The sequence below is a fragment of the Rhizoctonia solani genome, chromosome 16 (genome assembly GCF_016906535.1).
Source record: "Rhizoctonia solani chromosome 16, complete sequence".
Taxonomy (NCBI): Eukaryota; Fungi; Basidiomycota; class Agaricomycetes; order Cantharellales; family Ceratobasidiaceae; genus Rhizoctonia; species Rhizoctonia solani.
In genome coordinates, this window is record NC_057385.1 from 1,892,366 (window position 1) to 1,911,798 (window position 19,433).

General features: G+C 46.9%; 8 protein-coding genes across 8 annotated transcripts; 4 read left to right on the forward strand and 4 right to left on the reverse strand.

Annotated features, from left to right (window-relative positions):
• Nucleotides 1–218: 218 nt before the first annotated feature.
• Nucleotides 219–2,317, forward strand: RhiXN_01844 (uncharacterized protein; the record flags this gene model as incomplete). Its single annotated transcript, XM_043321663.1, has 10 exons — nucleotides 219–248; nucleotides 305–375; nucleotides 408–440; nucleotides 490–688; nucleotides 738–831; nucleotides 892–1,046; nucleotides 1,106–1,299; nucleotides 1,350–1,411; nucleotides 1,466–1,575; nucleotides 1,634–2,317. 10 exons carry the CDS (start codon nucleotides 219–221, stop codon nucleotides 2,315–2,317), a joined length of 1,632 nt encoding a protein of 543 aa, XP_043187486.1.
• A 2,133-nt stretch (nucleotides 2,318–4,450) lies between these two features.
• On the forward strand, nucleotides 4,451–6,117 carry RhiXN_01845 (major facilitator superfamily transporter; the record flags this gene model as incomplete). The annotated part of the gene is made up of 5 exons (XM_043321664.1): nucleotides 4,451–4,556; nucleotides 4,610–4,798; nucleotides 4,852–4,938; nucleotides 4,996–5,369; nucleotides 5,425–6,117. The coding sequence occupies 5 exons, from the start codon at nucleotides 4,451–4,453 to the stop codon at nucleotides 6,115–6,117; spliced, it is 1,449 nt and encodes a 482-aa protein (XP_043187487.1).
• A 418-nt stretch (nucleotides 6,118–6,535) lies between these two features.
• RhiXN_01846 (protein UPS2, mitochondrial) lies at nucleotides 6,536–9,412 on the reverse strand (the record flags this gene model as incomplete). Its single annotated transcript, XM_043321665.1, has 13 exons — nucleotides 6,536–6,781; nucleotides 6,840–6,948; nucleotides 7,012–7,329; nucleotides 7,391–7,538; nucleotides 7,735–7,978; nucleotides 8,108–8,140; nucleotides 8,192–8,216; nucleotides 8,266–8,326; nucleotides 8,566–8,695; nucleotides 8,974–9,008; nucleotides 9,061–9,133; nucleotides 9,192–9,235; nucleotides 9,298–9,412. 13 exons carry the CDS (start codon nucleotides 9,410–9,412, stop codon nucleotides 6,536–6,538), a joined length of 1,581 nt encoding a protein of 526 aa, XP_043187488.1.
• Nucleotides 9,413–10,205: 793 nt separating this feature from the next.
• RhiXN_01847 (beta-lactamase superfamily protein) lies at nucleotides 10,206–12,230 on the forward strand (the record flags this gene model as incomplete). Its single annotated transcript, XM_043321666.1, has 8 exons — nucleotides 10,206–10,236; nucleotides 10,304–10,626; nucleotides 10,672–10,882; nucleotides 11,017–11,082; nucleotides 11,131–11,189; nucleotides 11,247–11,846; nucleotides 11,902–11,980; nucleotides 12,043–12,230. 8 exons carry the CDS (start codon nucleotides 10,206–10,208, stop codon nucleotides 12,228–12,230), a joined length of 1,557 nt encoding a protein of 518 aa, XP_043187489.1.
• A 496-nt stretch (nucleotides 12,231–12,726) lies between these two features.
• RhiXN_01848 (COG4 transport domain-containing protein) lies at nucleotides 12,727–13,531 on the reverse strand (the record flags this gene model as incomplete). The annotated part of the gene is made up of 2 exons (XM_043321667.1): nucleotides 12,727–13,481; nucleotides 13,507–13,531. The coding sequence occupies 2 exons, from the start codon at nucleotides 13,529–13,531 to the stop codon at nucleotides 12,727–12,729; spliced, it is 780 nt and encodes a 259-aa protein (XP_043187490.1).
• Nucleotides 13,532–13,558: 27 nt separating this feature from the next.
• Nucleotides 13,559–16,524, forward strand: RhiXN_01849 (RINT-1 family protein; the record flags this gene model as incomplete). Its single annotated transcript, XM_043321668.1, has 11 exons — nucleotides 13,559–13,735; nucleotides 13,787–14,052; nucleotides 14,102–14,311; nucleotides 14,364–14,486; nucleotides 14,537–14,684; nucleotides 14,735–14,848; nucleotides 14,900–15,170; nucleotides 15,221–15,361; nucleotides 15,410–15,699; nucleotides 15,749–15,981; nucleotides 16,035–16,524. 11 exons carry the CDS (start codon nucleotides 13,559–13,561, stop codon nucleotides 16,522–16,524), a joined length of 2,463 nt encoding a protein of 820 aa, XP_043187491.1.
• Nucleotides 16,525–16,686: 162 nt separating this feature from the next.
• Nucleotides 16,687–17,930, reverse strand: RhiXN_01850 (peroxisome biogenesis factor 10; the record flags this gene model as incomplete). The annotated part of the gene is made up of 6 exons (XM_043321669.1): nucleotides 16,687–17,145; nucleotides 17,207–17,413; nucleotides 17,461–17,537; nucleotides 17,592–17,672; nucleotides 17,727–17,804; nucleotides 17,852–17,930. 6 exons carry the CDS (start codon nucleotides 17,928–17,930, stop codon nucleotides 16,687–16,689), a joined length of 981 nt encoding a protein of 326 aa, XP_043187492.1.
• An 884-nt stretch (nucleotides 17,931–18,814) lies between these two features.
• RhiXN_01851 (small nuclear ribonucleoprotein E) lies at nucleotides 18,815–19,288 on the reverse strand (the record flags this gene model as incomplete). The annotated part of the gene is made up of 5 exons (XM_043321670.1): nucleotides 18,815–18,867; nucleotides 18,920–19,001; nucleotides 19,063–19,125; nucleotides 19,177–19,203; nucleotides 19,250–19,288. The coding sequence occupies 5 exons, from the start codon at nucleotides 19,286–19,288 to the stop codon at nucleotides 18,815–18,817; spliced, it is 264 nt and encodes an 87-aa protein (XP_043187493.1).
• Between the last annotated feature and the right edge of the window lie 145 nt (nucleotides 19,289–19,433).

Sequence of the window (19,433 nt, forward strand, 5' to 3'; positions counted from 1 at the left end):
AGCACCGCATACTGCACCGCCACACTGTTTCTGCCAGAAGCGCTCATCAATAGCCATTGTGCTTGTGGCCTTGCTTTGACCGCAACCAGAGTCATATACCTTTGTGAGCCCCGGTTGGAAGCCCTCGCGGAAGATCTGAAATCAGACATATATAAGGCTGACCGGGTTACCACTCCCAGACCACCACTCAATCTTAGATCGCGCCCAGTTTATATCGCATGCCGATTTCACAAGAGAAGATACAGGAGGTAGATACTATGGGAGTATTAAATATCATTGCGAATCATTGACCCTTTTGTTGCAGCATGCAGCGCTCCTCAACGGGCTTAATGCTCTCGACTATGTACCTGCTGCAGCGGAAGATAACGCCGCTCGGTACAGGTGATTGACCGTGAAATCGACTCCAGGCAACAGGAGGTACAGTCTCTGGAGAAGAAGACGTAAGTCCTACCCACCAAGTCATGTTTATTCGCCTAATCTTGGATGTAGGAAATCCGAGTATAAGGATCTTAGCAGAGCCAAGTCGACCACTCGCCAATGGCTCCTTCGTATTCGTCAAGGAGAGGACGCAGTTGCTCAAAAACTTGAAAAGGAACAGAAGGAGTATTTGGATGCATTTCGAGCCGAGCGGGATGCCCGCGATGAGCTGGCTATGCTGATGGGAGAGAAATCAGAACGGGAACGCGCAGTAAGTGGTTTGTTTCTTCTTCGTGCATTAGTTCTAAACACGTTAGCAGCGCGTTGAACTTGCCAAGAAGGGAGAACAGATCGATGAATTAAAAAGAAAAATCGAGTCACTTTACGAAGGACTTTTCTCGGGACCTACACCAGGTGAGATTACCGAACTCGGCGGTCTGACCGAAGCGCTCATATTATTGGTTGTTCACATAGACTATCCTGAAGAGGAAAGTGCAGAACGCCATTTCAAGGCCGTTGAAACAGAATACCACCGCACGCAGACGTATCTGAACCAACACACTACTGCGATTAGCTTGCTTATCAAAGCGGAGAAGACAATTTCCACTTGTACAAAGAAGCTCAACGAGGTGAGTCGCATATATGCTACTCAGATCATCAAGCATGATACCAATTGAGATATTTCTAGGCACGTATCGCGACGGCAAAACTAACACAGGAAGATACACTCGCAAACATGAGCGAGCAACTCGTACAATGCTCGTCCCTATTATCCAGCAGACTCACAGCCTCGATAGCTCAAAACCTCATTCGTCAAGCTGATGAGGCTTGTGGCGGTAACGCTGGCGCGGCAGTTGGTACTTTGGACATGGTACCCAGCATGTGAGCTAGGCTTGTGTATGTATGGTCATGGCGCTGAAACGTATTCTCAGCCCAAGGACTACAGAATGGGACGGTGAAGAATTTGTGACTTCTCTTGATGGACGATTTCCTGGTGAGTCAACCTAATAATTTTAAATATGCAGTGGATTAAAGAACGACCACCCAGCAAAATTGGATGAGTGTATTCGAAAACTAGCAGAAGCACGTACTCGGCTGCAAGGTGAAATCGACAAAAGCTCTGCGCGCATCGATGGGTCCCAAGCTTCGGTTCGGCAGGTAAATACGTCACTTTATTAGATTATTTAATATATACTAACACAAGCTTTTGATTTAGCTTTCGACCAAGTTACAGACGTCTCGCAAAGAGCTTGCGGACATTCGTTGCCGCATCATGACGAGCCTCACAAATCCTGCTGCTCTTGAAGCCCACCCACATTCTAGTGCCAAAAATGCACATGAAGTTGGCGATTCAGACCTCCCTGTGTATTTTGACTCGGTGAACACCATTTCTGGAAGGCCTGCGACAGACCCTAGTGGGAACGTTTCTGTTGGTGTACCATCTTACGAGGAGTCCCAGGCACAGAACCAGCCCGTTGGGGGGTTTAGGGTTACACTACCGAGGGGGAATGTTGACCATGGCCCGACACCTGTATATGCACCTTCAGGGTCAGCTCCTGGACCTGGAGGTATTGGCGGATTTCGAGTCATGGCTGAACCTGGCTGGTCTCCCGCTCTGTCCCCGAGGTTGCACATCCCTGAAGCGCATGGGTCACCTATGCCTTCACCCCTACCTTCGCCATTATCGCCCAAATCACCAGTTGTGTGCCTTCCGCCCTCAACATCATCTCAAGCCGGACCAAGTGGGCCGCGTCCGATATCATGGTCATTGAACCCGTACGCATCTGCTATGATTCGCCGAGCGAGCTTAGATAACGAAGGTCTCTTACCTCCGGGTGGGTGGATGAGCAATACAAACCCGTTTAAGGATCCTGGAGAGTCTCTCAATAACGGACACTAGTTTATATGCGCCAGTCAGCCACTTAAATTGGCTGAACATCTACATTATTTACTTGGTCTTGTTTCCGCTCGATTTTTATTTGATCGTGTCTTCTTAGACGTACGTTATACTTTGGTAGTTTGTTGGAGGAGTCTCTTTGATTTTTGTATCTACCGTGTCTATATTGTCACATAAATGAATCCAACATTATATCTTCCGCGGCCGTGGCTCTACCCTAGATTTATTTCTGTTATAACTCTTAATTGTCCCGGAACGCAAAATTCAATATCAATGTTGAATTTAATATTTGGATTCATCCCAGACGGACCTTTTGGGCGGTCCTTATCCCTCTGGAGATTAAGTAAAAATCTAATTGGTAGACCAAGTCGAAGGAAACCTTCTGTATGGAAGTTGACAGCACTAACTCACGGGGCCGGAAATGACTCGAATACACATTTGGCACGCAATCAAGAAGTGATCCGCTCAAACTACTCACGGGTTGCCTGGACCTGGGTGTACAGTCTTGCGTTCACTCATGATACTTGTGCTGCAAAGTCGGAAATCGTGTCGTCAGAGCCTGGGTGAAGATGAGTCTGGTGCAAAGAGACGCGACCATGACTTGTGGATCAAGTGCTAGGAAAGAAGAAGGCAGGGGTTAAGGAGGGTAGGAGGCCAGGATAAAAACAATTATAAGCGTGCCAGTAAACGGGCCGTACGCGACATGCAGTATTATCAGAGATTAACGAAAGGGTCTTTTCACCGCAGTGTTGCGCCGCGCAAACCCACATCAGTTTAAACGACCATGGTTAAGCTCGATTTTTTCTGGGCGTATTTGAGCATACTTGCCATTTAGGGGGTTTATATTATACAACTTCATTTTGCATGTATGTTGAGTTATCACAATACAATAACTTAGTGTTTGGTGTGCGCACGTGTGTACACAAGATTCCCTTTGTACAGTTTGTGGTTTGGCCATAATTCTCGTACAATCTAATAATTATGGCTGGAGGACCTGAATCTCCACTGGGGGCCCGTGAATCCATCAGATCAAAATCTTCACAGCGTTGCGAAGATCCGCGGGCCCAAATGATATTGATACAGATCTCTAGACCACGGAGAATCGGGCTCGACTCTAGTTATTGACAAGAAATGAGAGAGGATTCTATGAGATTAATATCGTAATATTGTTGTTTCCAGAGTGTTCAGGTTGTTTTGGCACCTTCGGAGGTCCTTGAGTCACTCTGGAGTCAAGTCACTTTTGTAGGATGAGATGTGTGTATACATGCATTTCGGCTGCTGGGACGATCCGCCCGGGACTAAAATCGATTGGCCATGGATTTGTGCCTTACACACTCCGAATGATCCGATCTACTGTAATCCGTATGTTCCGGTTTCTTTATTGGAGAGCGTCTAGTAAGTTACAGGGGAACGACCAAATGGCACCATGGCCTAAGCTATAGCTAGTCAAGCCGGTTCATGCATGGCGATTGGTGAAAATTCAGGTAAATATAAAGAGCTGCATCCGATTAATTCATTGATGTTCCACATTTCTACTAATGCAACAGTATAGGGAAGATATGATCCACTCTGCGAGTATGGATTTTAAACCGTATATCGGAGTCGATTTAGACCATGTATACTAATCTATATTAGTTCCTTTATATGAATTATACGTCATATTCTGACCAAGTTACCCTAGTCCTGGAATACATTGAAATGAAATAATTGCACAAGTACCAGGGCCAGATATCGTCCGTGGCTTCCTGTGATAATGACGATATCCGCACTCAGGGGTCGCGTGCCGCCTACCTAACTGATGCGTTTTAAAGCTCACCAGTATACTAGGCGCAAGAGATGGAATCTCTTGGCCTGCCGGTAATGGCTCATCCCCCCCCCCTTCCGTATTCCGCGGTGCTATAGAGCTTGATAAACGAACCTGGTTCCTGGAGAGAACTCTCACTCGGTTGCTCCAAGCACATACGGAGCAATAAAGTGAAGTTACCCCTCAAGAGACTATACCTAACTCTACATCCGAGCCTTGGTTCTGATGCCCATACTCGTATAAATACAGGACCTCTAAGCCGGTTACTTGTATCCAGGAGTTCAATCCAGACTCATTCCTCTCTCTGCTCTTCGCCCCAAATCGGTGCAAAAATGACTGGCGCTGCCGTGGCCAACAGAAACGTATCTTGGAGGCAAATGTTTCCCCCTAGGAAGCTCGTCTATCCCTTCGCTCTTGTCACTTCACTATTCTTTCTTTGTGAGTACTCGTATTACCCAGCCACCTGATACATATATTAATCGAATACCCAGGGGGGTTTACATACGGTTTACTCGATGTCCTTAACAAGCACTTTCAAAACACTCTTGGGATCACCAAACTTGAGTCAACGGGTCTTCAAATCGCCTACTTTGGCGCTGGTTATTTCGCATTCGCGCCAATCGCTGGCGAAATATTCCATAGGCGTGGATACAAATTCACTATCATCTTGGGTCTAGCGCGTAAGTAGTTGTACTTGACCCTCGGTTTTGACAACTTACTCCACCTGTCATAGTTTACTCGATTGGTGCAATTTTCTTCTGGCCTTGTGCAAAGTTCGCAGGAACGAGTAGCAACAAGAAGGCCGTGTTCGGCGGTTTCGGTAGGGTTTGCTTTTTGTAACAGGCTGAGGCTCCAAGTTCACTGATTCAATTTACAGTGGTTTGTTCGGCTGTTATTGGATGGGGTCTCGCGGCCCTGGAAATCGCTGCAATCACCTACGTTATGTGTTTGCCCGGAACTGAACCGTCTGGTGCTGCTTTCCGCCTTCAATTTTCGATGGGGTTCAACGGCATCGGGATATTTTCGGGGCCGTTCATTGCGTCCAAGTACTTCTTCTCCGGCGATAACGCCAACAATCTCACCAACGTCCAATGGGTCTACCTCGCTGTTGCTCTGATGGGTGCATTTGTTGCGTTTTTATTTGTTATCGCCAAGCTTCCTGAGACCCCTCAAGCTGAGCTCGAGAATCAAGCGCGAGCTGCCGCTGAGATATCCGGAACAGATGCCACTACCGATCAGCCCTTTCGAAAGGTACGGTGTTCGCTTGTACACACATGGAATATAGACTGACAAGTGGGGTCACTAGCAATATCGTGTGTTCTTCGGCTGGTTTGCTCAGTTCCTGTGTGTTGCTTCACAAGTCAGCTCTGCCTCATTCTTCATCAATTATGGCGCCGAGGTTGTTGGCTGGGCTGATGCAAAGACGTCCAAAATGTTGTCCTATGCACTCATAATGTTCACCGTCGGTCGCTTCGTTGGATTGGCCATCCTCACCATTTGGCCGGTCGAACTTCTTGTTGGTCTTTGGTCCATCGTATGTTTCGTCTTGATTATCTGTACAGCATTTATCGACGGCAAAGCTGGCATCGGATGCCTTATGGCCGCTATGTTCTTCCAGGCGCCTCTATTCCCTGGTGTTTTCGCTATTTCTACCAAAGGAATGGGGCGCCATACTCGTCGTGCTTCATCGCTCCTCATCTCTGCCATTGGTGGTAACGCTGTGCTTCCCCCGATTCAAGGCGCTATTGCTGATCGTTATGGCACGCATATCTCATATGCTCTCCATATACCTTCTTACGTCTACATTACCGGGTTTTCGCTCTTCCTCTGGTACCGCCATGGCGCACATTTCAACTTACGTGACGAGCCAATGGCGAAGGTAGGGCCCGCTCTCGAAGGTGAAATGAGTACCCCGGAGCTACACCGCACTCAGACCAGTGACAGCAAGAAGTTAGGAGACAAGATGGATGCTGATATGTTTGAGAAGGAGAAAGTCTAGAAAGTCAGAAATTATTATTTTTACTTTGTACTCTAACATGTTTGACAATTTGTGACTTTATGATGTAGTAAGCACGTAGTAGGAAGATGTATGCGGCTACGAATAAGAATCGGCTGATTGTTATTTGAATGTCACTATTAGAACCCAGACACTCATTCAGGGAGATCCTTTCTATTTTAAAAGAAAGCAAATCGAGGCAGATAGAATATGTAGGGCCCTGCACGCTCATGTATAATCTCAAGTTGTTTTTGAATTCAGAGCTGGAGTGATGTTGAGGTCACATTCTACTGTACAATTTCAGATTACAAACAATCCACAAATAAACGCCTTACACCTATCAAACCCGAAGCTGCACACTGAACAAAAAGAAGCCCCCACATTCATAGAGAGTACCGGGACGCATATGCATATAGATGATTCATAAGGAGCGAGACCAGAAGCGCGACCTCCATCGCTTCCACGCCGTAGGCTTATCTGCTGCGCTTTGTGAATCACTTGGGATAGAACTATCAGGGACTGGAGCTTGGTCTCTGTGTGGATCTTGTAGTCGAGAAACATAAGTATCAAAGATCGTGCCAGTTGGGCTGATGGGGCCTCCAAGAGGTTGGAGCTGCATACGTGACTCTCTGAGAAGATTGAGTACGAGAAAGATTCCCTGGCGAGACTGCAAACAATGTAGTTCATCAGAAGAAAGACCCCAATCCATAGCATAATCGGCACACCTTTTCGATATTTGACCTAAATTTTGTAGAGGCATAGCTCTCAATACGCTTGGTGAGACCCCACCCGAATCGTGACTGAAATCGGGCCTCGGTAACTTGTAGTGTTCGCCTACAGAGAGATGTGGTGTTTTAATCAGTCTCATGATTCGGGCCCTATGCGTCTACAACTCACCCGTCTTCGAGGGGACGTAGTGTGACTTGTTCAATCACCCTCAACGCCTTGGTATGTTCCAGATTTCGTGTGGTGCAGTTCACGCGATGACCAATGGTGTCAACCTCGCTCTCCTCGACAATCCAACTTTCGGATCGAGCGACTACGCCCGAGGGGAACCACTTGGGCAGGTTACCTCGTTTGAGGATGAGCCGAGTTGTACGTAGATTCCCCTCTGGTGTGAATGAGCGGTCGATAACATCGCATGAGAGGACATGTGCAGAGAAAGGATTAGGGTACCGTAGGAAGAAGGCGAGAGTTACCGTCGCCCAGTTGTCACTTTTTGAACACCGGATCCATAAGAAACAAGTGAGACTCTAAAGTAGAGTAGGACACTCACTCGTAGGTATGCGATTGGGAGAATAAATTGACCATATGGTGATGTGGTTGAAGTGGGCGAGTCGGGATTGAAGCCACCTTAAGTCCTGCTCCAACGTCGTCACTCGCGCAAGTCTGGGCCGCGAAATCCTCAAGCCGGCGGCCATCGGCTTAGTAATCCGATCAGATGAAGAGCTTACTAAGGCTGATCAACACAGCCACAGATGGCATACAGACACATATGGTACAACAGAGCCAAAAAGAGCAAAGATTACAGTACATGCAACAGTCCCAAAATAGAGCCGAACAAAATAGTATGAGTTAGTGGAAGCAAAAATTGTGGTAATCAATCTTCATCGTATTTACCAAGAGTGGTCGTTTTTAGATGACCGCTCATGCAGTGGCGGTTCGGACATTCGTCATCCTCATGCTCGGCATATATAAATTTGACACCATCCCTGGGTTCCATTTCAATATCTCTCCTGGCAATCCTGTTGGCGTTATCCCATTCTTTCGCGCTCTGAATTCCTTTGAGAGATAGCAGCAAGCGGGAGGTCGCAACCGTGAAGATGGACCAAACAAGCCAGCGAGGCAAAGCAGCGAGCGTGCCCTGAACAAAAATCTGTCAAGCATTTCTAAGAATGGAGGAGTAATAAAAGTGCCCACAGGTGCCAACTTCCAACTCTAGAGTACAACCCTCGCCGGTCAGAAAAAATTGCAGGGTTAGTGACGAACTCACCAAGAGGTTGAAGAGCATTCCCAAAAACACGACCTGAAGCAGATTTTATGGTTTTGTTTGAACTACGAATTCGCAAGGACTCACGAAAAAATAAATAAATCCATCGCGGCTAAAAAAGCTGTCAGACAAGGGGATGCTATTGTTGAAAAGTGACTCACATCACAACATTGTGGATACGTGTAGAAGCAATTCTTATGAAAGATGTTATCAGTATGGCTTCTTGGTCAACCAGTTATGAAATAGCCAAAAGGAAAATACCTTGGTGTCGATAACGATTTAATTACCAATAACATCATAATGACTGCCCAAGAGACTTGCTTAATAGATGAAATGTATATATCTAGGATGGGCTTACAACAGTGATAGATCATAGCTGGGATCCATACCGTCCATGTGTATTTTACGTGGCCAAAGCAAATGTTAAATATCGGCTGTACGCTATACGACTCTTTTCGTACCATGAGCAGGTTGCTTTTCCGGAACGCCCAACAAAGATCTCTCACCTGCATTCGTGGTCGAATTAATGGCAACGAGCGCTATATTAGCGGCCACGTGAAGTACCCATGCCGAAGAGACCCAGAGGAAGATCTGAAATTGGGAGCATTGGTATTGGATATGATGTCAAACCCAATGCACGCACGTCTCGACGGTTATCCCATAGTATATGCACCCTCATTCCGATTAGGAAGGTTGCAGAAAATACTGTCAACAACTCCACTGCAATGTCGCATAGGAGCCACACTCTGCAGCTGACGTTGGTTTCGTTAGTGTCTGTGCGGCCAACCAGGATTACACTATTTGATAGGTATTTACAACTAAAAATGCCAATCAGTTTGACGATAGCTGCACAATTGAATAAAACTTACTTTGTCACTTAGCCATGAAGCGGATCCTGTAAAGTCTGGGTACAATAGATTCAGCATACAACTCATCTGGCCAATCTTTGGACATACTGGCAGTAGCAACGCCAATAAAGATCGGCGGGATGTAACGGTTCAGTAGAAACAATACTTTCACCCAGCTAAGCTGAGCAAATGGATATGCATGAGCGTCGTCGTCGCCAAACGTCGGGTGCCAATCGTACCTCAGCAGGCCATACGAGGCTGATTTCGGAGTTTAAAGTGATGACTAGGTACCAAAGAAAAACGTGAGCACCAGCCATTCGGGATCCCGTGTAGAGCGCAGCTTACTATGATCCCAAACCATCAGAGTGAAACCTAACACCGTCATCTGCTGGGTAAGAAATATGTCCCTAGCAGCGGTGATTAATTCTTGAGTTTGTTCAGGCGTCAGCTCCACAGACATGATGCATTCGTCTCTTCGAGCCTGGTAGAGAGAAGGGTCAAGTGATCGCCTTAAGCAAGGCGGACCAGAGATTATGAACGTGCGGTTGACTTGTGTTTCAGGGAAGAAGGCATGGGAAGGTTCCTGGCTACAGAATGCAAAGAGTTCTTATTATACGTCTAGTTCATCGTGTATGGGTTAGTCGGAGGGCTGATCTCCTCTAGAAGCCTTCGCTTAGGAAGCGGTGTAACTCACATTCCATGGGTTGTCAAGTCCAGGGGAGGCCTACGAAGATCTCCATAAAAGGAGAGGATAGGAATGCCCTAGATAAAGTTGCAATACCAAGAGACGCAGGGGTTTCGCAATCCACTAAATTTGGAGGTGAGTTGGTCCAAGGTAAAGTTCGAATTCAGTATGGTTTGGTTTCGTGCGGTTTTTTCCCGCACAATAAACTTACACGAGACTACTCCTATCCGTCGTAAGGTATGTTTTGGATTTTCCGCAATCGCTGAAGGTATGTGGCGGATAAATTTGATGGCTGACCGCAAGAAGTCCTTTCCAGAGATATTCTCCAAGGTAGTTGTTAAATTTCAACTGGGACGAATTGCCATGGTAGCTTGTAATGGATCAACAATGGCAATGAAATAGTGGAATATCTTATCGTATGCCTTCGTGCTTCGCACGGCTAAATAGATAGTTCAGGGGAGCAGTCGGAAATGTTGGGTTGGTTGGAGTAGTTTTACTATAATGAATAAACTCAATCAAGGCAATCAAATAAACCAAGAGCGAGCGTGTGTTTTGACCAAATCGACCTATGGATATTTGGTTGAAAAAGTATGATTTCTGTAAGTCGGAGTCCAGAAGCGAGAGGCCTATACATTGGTTGTTCGCCTTAGCTCATCACTGGCATAGCCCAAGGATCTTCCCAACACGTAAGCAACATTACGACACAGGTTAGCATTGATCGAGAATATGATGCGAACAAGCTAAAGCCTCGCGCTCGCACCCACATACATTGCAGGCGACCTACGTCAAACCACCGCACGCCCTTCACGCGTTTTGCTATTCTTCCCAAGGCCGCGCTGACTGCTCCGCGTCCATACCTACTCAGTATGCCTAGTGGTACCGTTCGCACCAATCCAAGCCCGAATATCGAGTTTATTTTTCATGGTACTGGAACATCTTCAAGTGTGCCTAATATCGCTTGCATAACGGCAGATCCCATAACCTGTGAAGTATGTAATACATACCAACATGCACTAGTGGCTGACCAACTACAGACCTGTGGGTCGACGCTCACACCCGAAGGCCAGAAAAATAGAAGAAGGAATACGGGTGGCATCCTTCGAGTGCTAGACGAGAACCAGGCTACGAGTAAAGTTGTTGTGATAGATGTTGGCAAAACGTTTCTTTCCGCCGCGTATGACCTCTTTCCCCGGTACGGCCTCAGGCGGATCGACGCAGTTATACTCACCCATCCACACGCCGATGGTAAGCGCGTGTCCTTATTTCTGAGAACGCATATCTCACCCTGCACTTAAATCAGCTATGAACGGGCTTGACGATCTCAGGGGCACGTCCTATTAGCTTTATAAACATCGTTCATCTGTTGACTAGTTCATTAGGATGGACCCTCAAAAAGAGCATCCAAGCCTATATCGATATATACGTTTCTGCCTTTACGTTCAAAGGTGAGAGCTTTGCATACTCATGCCCTAGAATGGTCTAAATTGGGCTAGAGGTCCAGAAATCCTTCCCCTACTTGGTTGCCAAAGAATTTGCTACTGGAGGTGGAGATGTGAGTCCTAGGATGGCACGGCGGTACCTTGTGCTAAACATGATACACGGATACCAGATACCAGAATTCAGGTGGCACATTATTAAAGAAAATGAGTCATTCCGCGTGGACGGCGTGGACTTTGACATCACACCAATTGCCGTGCACCATGGTCGCCTTTTCACATCAGAGACCGAGGAAAATGGAAACATGTCAACGCCAAATGACACACCCATTCCCTCAGGTACGACTACACCAGCCAGAGCACCTGATAATTCTACAACTCTCAATTCGAGTAGACCTAGCTCTGAGCGAAGCTCAGCGGAGATAACAGAACAGCGTGGCCCAGCTGACGCGCTAAATGGCAACGGACCGAAGTTATCACCCAAACTGAAGCCCACAACCATTGCGAGACTCGCTCCATCCAATCATGCATCGGCGGACAAACCAAAACCATACTGGTGCTTCGGTTTCATATTCGGCGATTTCATGGTGTACATGTCTGACGTTTCTTATATACCTGAAGACGCTTGGAAAACAATTTATTCAAAGTCTCCGAAATCTGCTAATTCGAATGACTTGATTCCTGGCTGCGGGCGTACCACCCAAGCTCGTTACAAGGTACTAGTTGTGGACTGCTTAAAGTTGGAACCGCATACATCCCACTTTGGGCTCGAGGTTAGTCTGTGTCCTGTAAAACAAATTTAATTATTAACAATTGGTTAATCCTTAGGGCGCTTTGGACGCAGCAAAGCAAGTCAATGCACAGAGGACATATATGGTTGGATTCAGCCATAGAATTACTCACAACGGTTAGTCCTAGGCTCAGGGTCAAGTAAACTCCTTTTCTTCAACTGAAATCTCGGCGTTTCAGATTGGGACACCATTGGAGAATACATAGAGGGTATAAAACTAGATGAATCTCGATTGAAGCGGCCGAATGTTGCAGAAGCTCTACGTATCCTGCCACCACCGGGAGAGGAGGGCGTTTGGATTAGGCCCGCTTTTGATGGCTTGCGCCTTTTTGGAAATAAAGAGGCGGTGTGGGATGACACTTTGTGAATTCAAGGAATGTATGCAAACATGGCGTACACGTCTGAGAATATAACGGATTTTTGTAGCTTGGACATTTGCTTATGTAGTTGAACCTGGGATTGGGGTAGCTAGAAGAGTCACGTGCACCCACATTTTTTTTTTTTTTTTTGGATACAATTTATTACTCGGACCCGAACACATGGTCGGACACCGAGGCTCGGTTAGAGCGAGGCTACATACAAAGCAGCCTGCAACAAGAGGGAAAGATGAGAACAGAGGGGGAACACACAGAGCGAAAGAGACTACACGACAGAAGGAGGGCCTGACAGAGCCGGAGCTCTGCGAGCACAAACTAATGCGGGTGGGGTGAGAACACGTCAAGAGAGCAGAGACGAGAGAAGAGAAGACATCACACGTAGCACGCGCATCCAAAGGGAGGAAAAAGCATATATGTACATAACGAGAATGGATCAGCATGGGGGGGGGGGCCGCCATATGACGCAGGCACCGAGGGGGGGGCAACTCATAATTTGAATGCATCCGTTGAGTTGAGGAATTTGGCAACAGCTCGCAGTCCGGCGGTGGTGCCGAACAGGGTGGAGCTCAGCATGGGGCCCGACACTTCCCGTAGGGTGTGTCTTGCGAGATCGAATGATGGGCAAGCTCGAAGGACGTGGTCGAGAGTCTGACGAGGGGCTCCGCATGGGCAGCTGGGGTCATCGTCGGGGCGGAATCGTTCGCGGTATTCGCCGAGGAAGGCGTGACCCATGATGACCTGGATTAGCCGGGCGTGAATCGCACGATGGTATGGGAAAGCTTTGAAAAAGGGGTGGAGGGACAGGGATGGGTTGCGACGGATGTGTTCTGAGACAAAGCGAGAGTGAGGTTGGGATGACCATAGGTGTGACCACGTAAGGCTAGCATTACGAGTGGCTTCAGCCTTGCTCCAGGTTATTGATCTATTGTGCGAGTGCATTGGCGGTTTTGTTCCGCCTTCGTTGGCAAGGGCGTCAGCTCGATCATTGCCTTCAACCCCCTCGTGCCCCGGGACCCAGTGGAGTTCGACCTTGTTGAGTGGTGACTCAGAGAGGAAGTTGTCGACGGCAGAGCGGAAGTCTCGAGATGCGTATTGGCATGGGTGTTTTGATAGTAGTGAGATGTTTGAGAGTGCGGCTTTGTTGTCGGCGAAGAGCACGATGTGGTGAGCGCCATCACGTGCACCCACATCTCCTTCCTGGTGACCTCCACGTTTCTTGAAGTTATTTGTTCTTGAACAAACTTGAACAACAGTTTAGTAGCCTACAATCTTCAAATATATAGAAAGTCATATCACCTGCAAACTGAGAATCCAACTCATGACCAGCGTTCAGATCAAGACGTTACTCAGCCCCCCTGATGCATCTCTGAGCGAAACACGAGCATTGGAATACCTTGACTCGAACTTCTCGACATGGGAATCAATAGAGAAACTCTCAAGCCTTGATGCCGAGGTCCAGCGCACTTTTGTTGAGGCTCGGGATCTAGAGAAGCGCGTGCGTCCATTTCACTGATTAATATTACACTCATTATACGAAACTCAATAGCTGGAAGACTCTCAAAAATCAACGGATATTTTTATTTATGCGACAGTTCAACGAACAGGATCTTTGCTCGACTCTGCGCAAGAGCTATCCTTGAAAAGACATCTCATTGCAGATGATATTCTGGCGTTGCGCGATGAGCTATCCCCTGTTGATCCAAAAGGAAAACAGACTCTTCTCTCTGAACTGGAAGAGCTCCACAAACGCATAGCCGAGCTTGAGGGGGCAAAGAACTATTTACAGATTCTGGAACGTGGTTTACAGTTAAGGTATGTTGGCCACTGCTTTATGCTGTACCAGTTCAAATGTTCCTTCAAGCGAAAAAGCGGTTCAGGCCATTCGGCAGTCAGCTACGATCGTATTTACTACGGCTATTCTGGACCCATTCAGGGACCTCAGTAATTTTGTGTCCAAGGCCGATAGTCTACTCGCCAACGAAGACTCGGAATCGGAAACACCTACAATCGCAAAATTCTTGCGAGACCTCAGGTCTAGCACGTGGAAGGAAATCAAAGGGGTCTTTTCTAAGTTAGAGCTTTATTGAGATAGTCAATCTTTTTTGTATTGACTACTTATTTAGCCGTTTGGTCGAGGCTTCCGAGAAGTTGTCCTGGCCACTGCCAATTAATCTGACCGGTTCATCTAGATCACATGTGGAAGCGTTTCAACAGGCATTCATAGATTTACTATCCTTGCAGGCTGAGTGAGTCGCGGCGGAACCATTCACGGTTGATTCTAACATATTCATATCAGAGGCGAAGCAATACAAACAAGAAATGGAGCTATAGATAATAGGAATGAAAGGGATGGCCTTTATTCGTTGGAAGCACTCATACTTCCCATTGCGCTGCGCTTCAAGTTTCACTTTGATGGGACCAGGCCAACAAATCGGTTGGATAAGGTACGTTTTTGTATCGAATTCGTTATTCTGGTTAACCGCTTGCAATTCAGCCAGAGTGGTACTTTACGCATATATCGAACATATCCCATGAGCACAGGGGGTTCATGGAACACTTCATACAACCTCTCATCGACAAATCGCCCTTTCATGACATCAATGCTCAGGTAACTATTTTACTACAATTCTAAAGCCTGATAGCTAAGCATGTCATACAGAACGAATTCACGCGGTTGCTGTTTCCCATTCTTGCGCGCAAGATTAGAAAGAGTGTGCCTCAACTCCTAGCTCAGCCATCGCTGCTGGCCCACACTATTTATCAGGCGCTATTGTTTGACGCAGCCGTGCGAGAATCAAGTTTTACTCTGGCCAATACTTGGGAGCACAGGGAGGCAAAGCAGCATAAAGTCAAGGAGTGGCCAGGCGTCGCAGATGTTATACTAAGTCATAAGTCATGGTTTGATGAATGGATGGATGCGGAACGCCACTGTGAGCATTTTGAGCGTGTGTTTGATTAAAACTGACTGATATTGCACCAGTTACTGAACATCAGTACAATGAAATAATCACTTCGCCTGATGCATTTGGTTTTAGCAATGATGGAAACGAAGAGTTCCAAGCTGACATTCGACCTACTAATTCAGCACGCCGAATAAAGGCACTCCTCGAACAGGTTACAGGTAATTTCATTCAACTTCGACTCTTTCCCATCCGCTTATGTGTAATAGAACGTTATCAACCACTCCCTCACTACAACCAAAGAGCACGTTTTCTTATTACCGTACAAGTGCCCATTCTTGAAGCCTATTACGCTCGTATATCATCGTCACTAGACGCTTTTGAGACGCTGTCGTCCTCGTTCGTTCGTGCAGTTCCAGGGGCACTGGCCGGGCAAGTTGGAGCAGGGGTAGACGCACGAAAGCTTACTAGCGGTCATGAAGGTCTTCAGCGCTTACTTAAAGCCTATGCTAGTGCCTTCGCAATTAAGGGAGCTATGGAAGAATGGGGGGATAGCATCGTGCGTTTTTATGAGACCAGGACGTCTCAAATCTAACGTCACCTACTAGTTTTTCTTAGAGCTTTGGACAGAAATCAACGAAAGATCGGCCCTCCGTGCCAAAGTTGACGCACACCCATCTCTTCCTCAAACCGCACCTACATCGACTGTTGAGGAAATCCACGGAACGCTATTCGATGAGCTTATCAGCCAGTACAATTCTCTGGTGGCCCGAGCTGAAGATATGATAATTCGCCATATTTGTTCAGAGGTCGAAGGAGAGCTGAAGGGTTACTTTGCAAAGTGCGCATCGTTCTTCCTGGTAGATAAGTCGTCGGCTAACAATTGGATAATAGGCAATGGGAATCCAGTAAAGACAATGACGAAGGATCAATTGCGGTTCCGGCCACGCTGGTGTCTCCACTTACGATCCTCACAACCCATCTTTCCCTCCTAGTGAAAACCTTGCCTTCCCCAACCAGTGCCTCTTTGTACCGTCGAATCGCATCTTCGATCGCCTCGCACATCTTATACAGGTCTGTACTTCATTTCGGGCGTGGTCATATAGTTCCATCTCGTGGAGCAGTGTTTGCGCGGGAGGTTCACTTGTGGATTGAAGCCAGTCAGATGGCAATGCCTAACCGCCGCGTAGAAGCAGCATGGCAACGCCTAATAGACAGCGCGAAGTTGGTGTCGATACCCGAAGGACCTGAATTTGAAGCGGCCAAGAACGCAGTTTGGAGAGCAAGCGATGAGCAGTGCGTAGAGTTTGCCGAATTAATAGGAGTGAAGAGCCTGAGCAGGAAGGATATGCAAGACGCTTTAAGAGCGAGGTCCGATTGCTGATTGCAATTTATATGTAACAAAGCGATATATAGTATTAATGTATTCTAATTCTATAAATTATACAAGGGGAGTAAGCGAGTTGTTTTTAGTGATTGTCGGCATAATGGACATTCAGCCTGTGGTAAAGTATTGAGGAGTAGACCAATGTACGAGACAAGAACATCATACCTTCTCATCGCCCCATCCGACAATACAACCCCAGCAAAATAGATGACCGCACTCTGTAGACGTGGTTGCAGTTCGCTCTTCAAGACACAAAGCACACCTCCGTCCGACCCGTAACCCAGGGTCAATCGAGGCTATGTGAAGTGAGGTGAATTCGTCGACTTCTGGATCAACTGTGACTTCTGAGCCCTCGCTCTGCTTCACTAGGATGTCCGAGATAGATCGAGTGTCGATATACTGATGTTGTTGTATATCACCGTCCTGAGGAGCCAGAAGGGGCTGGCTGTCCGAAAGGGCGAGTGCGTTGGTTGGTTGGGCTGGAGGTGGTGGTTCCAGAAATTTGAGTTGTTTGTCGAGGAAAATGTATAGCCTGTGTAAGAGCCGGATGCACATGAGAATACCTAAGAAGGAATAGGAAGGAGGGCGTGCGTTGGGGTCGGGTAATATACTGGATATCTGTGTTTTGAGTTTGATTAGCGTGCTGACTTGAGTAGGACAGAATCCAGTATGTGCTCACATGTCTGACACCAATAATCCTTTTGATTAGGCTATAATATGTGCCAGTCATGTAGAAGAAGACCAAGTTGATCTCAGCTGCCGTTTCGACGATGGCCGGTAGAGCACGCAAGTACGTATATAATGAGGAGTTGTTTGCCATCTGGCTACTTAGTTTAGAATGAATGTAACTAGGTAGGCCGGGGAGTAGAATTAGAGCAGCTCTAAGCTATCATCTCGTTAATAGAGGCAATGAACGGGTTACAGACACCATACTTTACGACTTGGGAGTGACTTCGTATTAAAACTGTAGGCCCACATTCCTACATACTCTTCCCCAAGAGTTTGTGTTGCTAATTACGATAGGGTGAGCCAGAATAAAGTAACAGTGAATCCAAAGAATGTACCTCGTAAACATGTGATACTTGAATATAGTACGTTGGCGGCTAGCTCAACTTCGGCCTCTCTTCGATATAGCCATCTGCTCCCTACGCAAGAACGACACGTCAATAGGGGAAACGAGATATGCTACATCTACTCACCAAGATAGTTTCTTATTATATCAGATATTTGCTCGCGGAGCTGGGTAATATGCTGAAGGTCTTTCTGGTTCGACCTGACTAACACTATGTTAGACACTGTAAAGTCACACAAGCGTGTGACACACTGATTTGTGCCTGTGTGGCAGGCGGAAATGATGGTAGAATGGATTCATCTTGGTTGTTATCGCCAGTAATATTACTCATGTCGGACAGTAGCAAGGAGAACAGGCCTCAGAGCGGTTCAAGGTCGTTGAATGCGCTACTCCGGTAGAAGCTGGATTCATACCCGAAATTGTCACGTGAGGAGGCGAACGGGGGCCATCCATCAAATTCCAATTGCAACCTGACCACAAATCTCAAAATGCAGCGAGGAATTCCGCAACATCATGAGCCATCCGTGTGGCAAAAGAGCAAGTCAATCCTTGATTGTCCTCCGTAAGTTGCGCTAATGTTCTGAGGTGAATAGTGAAGTAGGTATCTCGATTCTCAGCCAACAATTGCCAAGCCCTGATGAATTGGCTCCGCTAGAATGGGTGCATTGATGGGCGGAGGTGTAGGTCTGACTATTGGCTTTATATTTGGGTCATATAGCATCTTGCGGTAAGGTCTAAACGTTTGCTGTATTTAGTAGTCACACTTAAACGATCGCAGAGGCGGTGCTGGACCACGAGGGGCAATGGCCACGCTGTCGCAATACATGCTGAGTAGTGCAGCTACATTTTCATTCTTCCTGTCGATCGGGTCGGTGGGTAGAGTCATATTCGCAACTTAACACATTTCACGAGGATTTCCGCATTAGGTGATTCGAAACGAGGAACTGCTCCCCCGTCTGTGATCGCAGGACAGAAGCAACTTTCTCCGATTATGCAATCGCGGGTTGAGGGGATGACAGCTATGCGCGCAAAATGGGCGTTAGAGCGTGCAAAAGCGCGTCAGGCCTTGGAGGCACCTCAAAATTAAATTTGGTGAAAGTAGCGAAGTGTACTGTTATAATTACACAATACACCGCATAAATTCTAAATAGGCGTTGCATTTTGGTTTTCGTAGACCTCGATGGATTTATGTTCTCCTCAAAGCAAGAGTATGCTTTATTGGGCTGGTTGAATAAGCGTGATGTTATCTCCCTTGAGGAGAATGCGACCTAAAAGCTATGTATGAGTACGAATAAAGTGGGTTGAGCGGTGGTAGCATACCAACGCTTCGCCTAGGTTTTGAGTCTTTAGCATAGACCTCCTCAGCTTCATCGACAACTACATTCATAAATTCATCGAACCCCTGGAAACGCGCATGGGCCCTTGAGTCGAATGGCAGACTTGAGATATCAGTAAAAGCTTACAATGATACGCCCGTGTATTCTCATTTCGACATTATCGTAGAGCCAGATAATAGCTTTGGATTTCTGGTGAAGTCAGTCATGTTACAAAATTGGGAAATATGGCACGGGACACACTTGTTGCAGGTGCCGAAATATCACATTCTATAACAACATCAGCCCAGTAGTATTGATATTGAATAGCACTTACGATGGGCTGAACCATCACGCGCTGCTGGCGGCCACTCATGATAGGTTTCTACGTAAAAACGAGACGTATGGTTTCGTGCGGGTTTAGAGGTGATAGACAAGCCTGAGGGTTGGCAAAGTGGCCACAGGTGAGGCCTTTAATCACGTGCTGGCGCTTGAAGAAATTGGTCATGACCGACGCGACC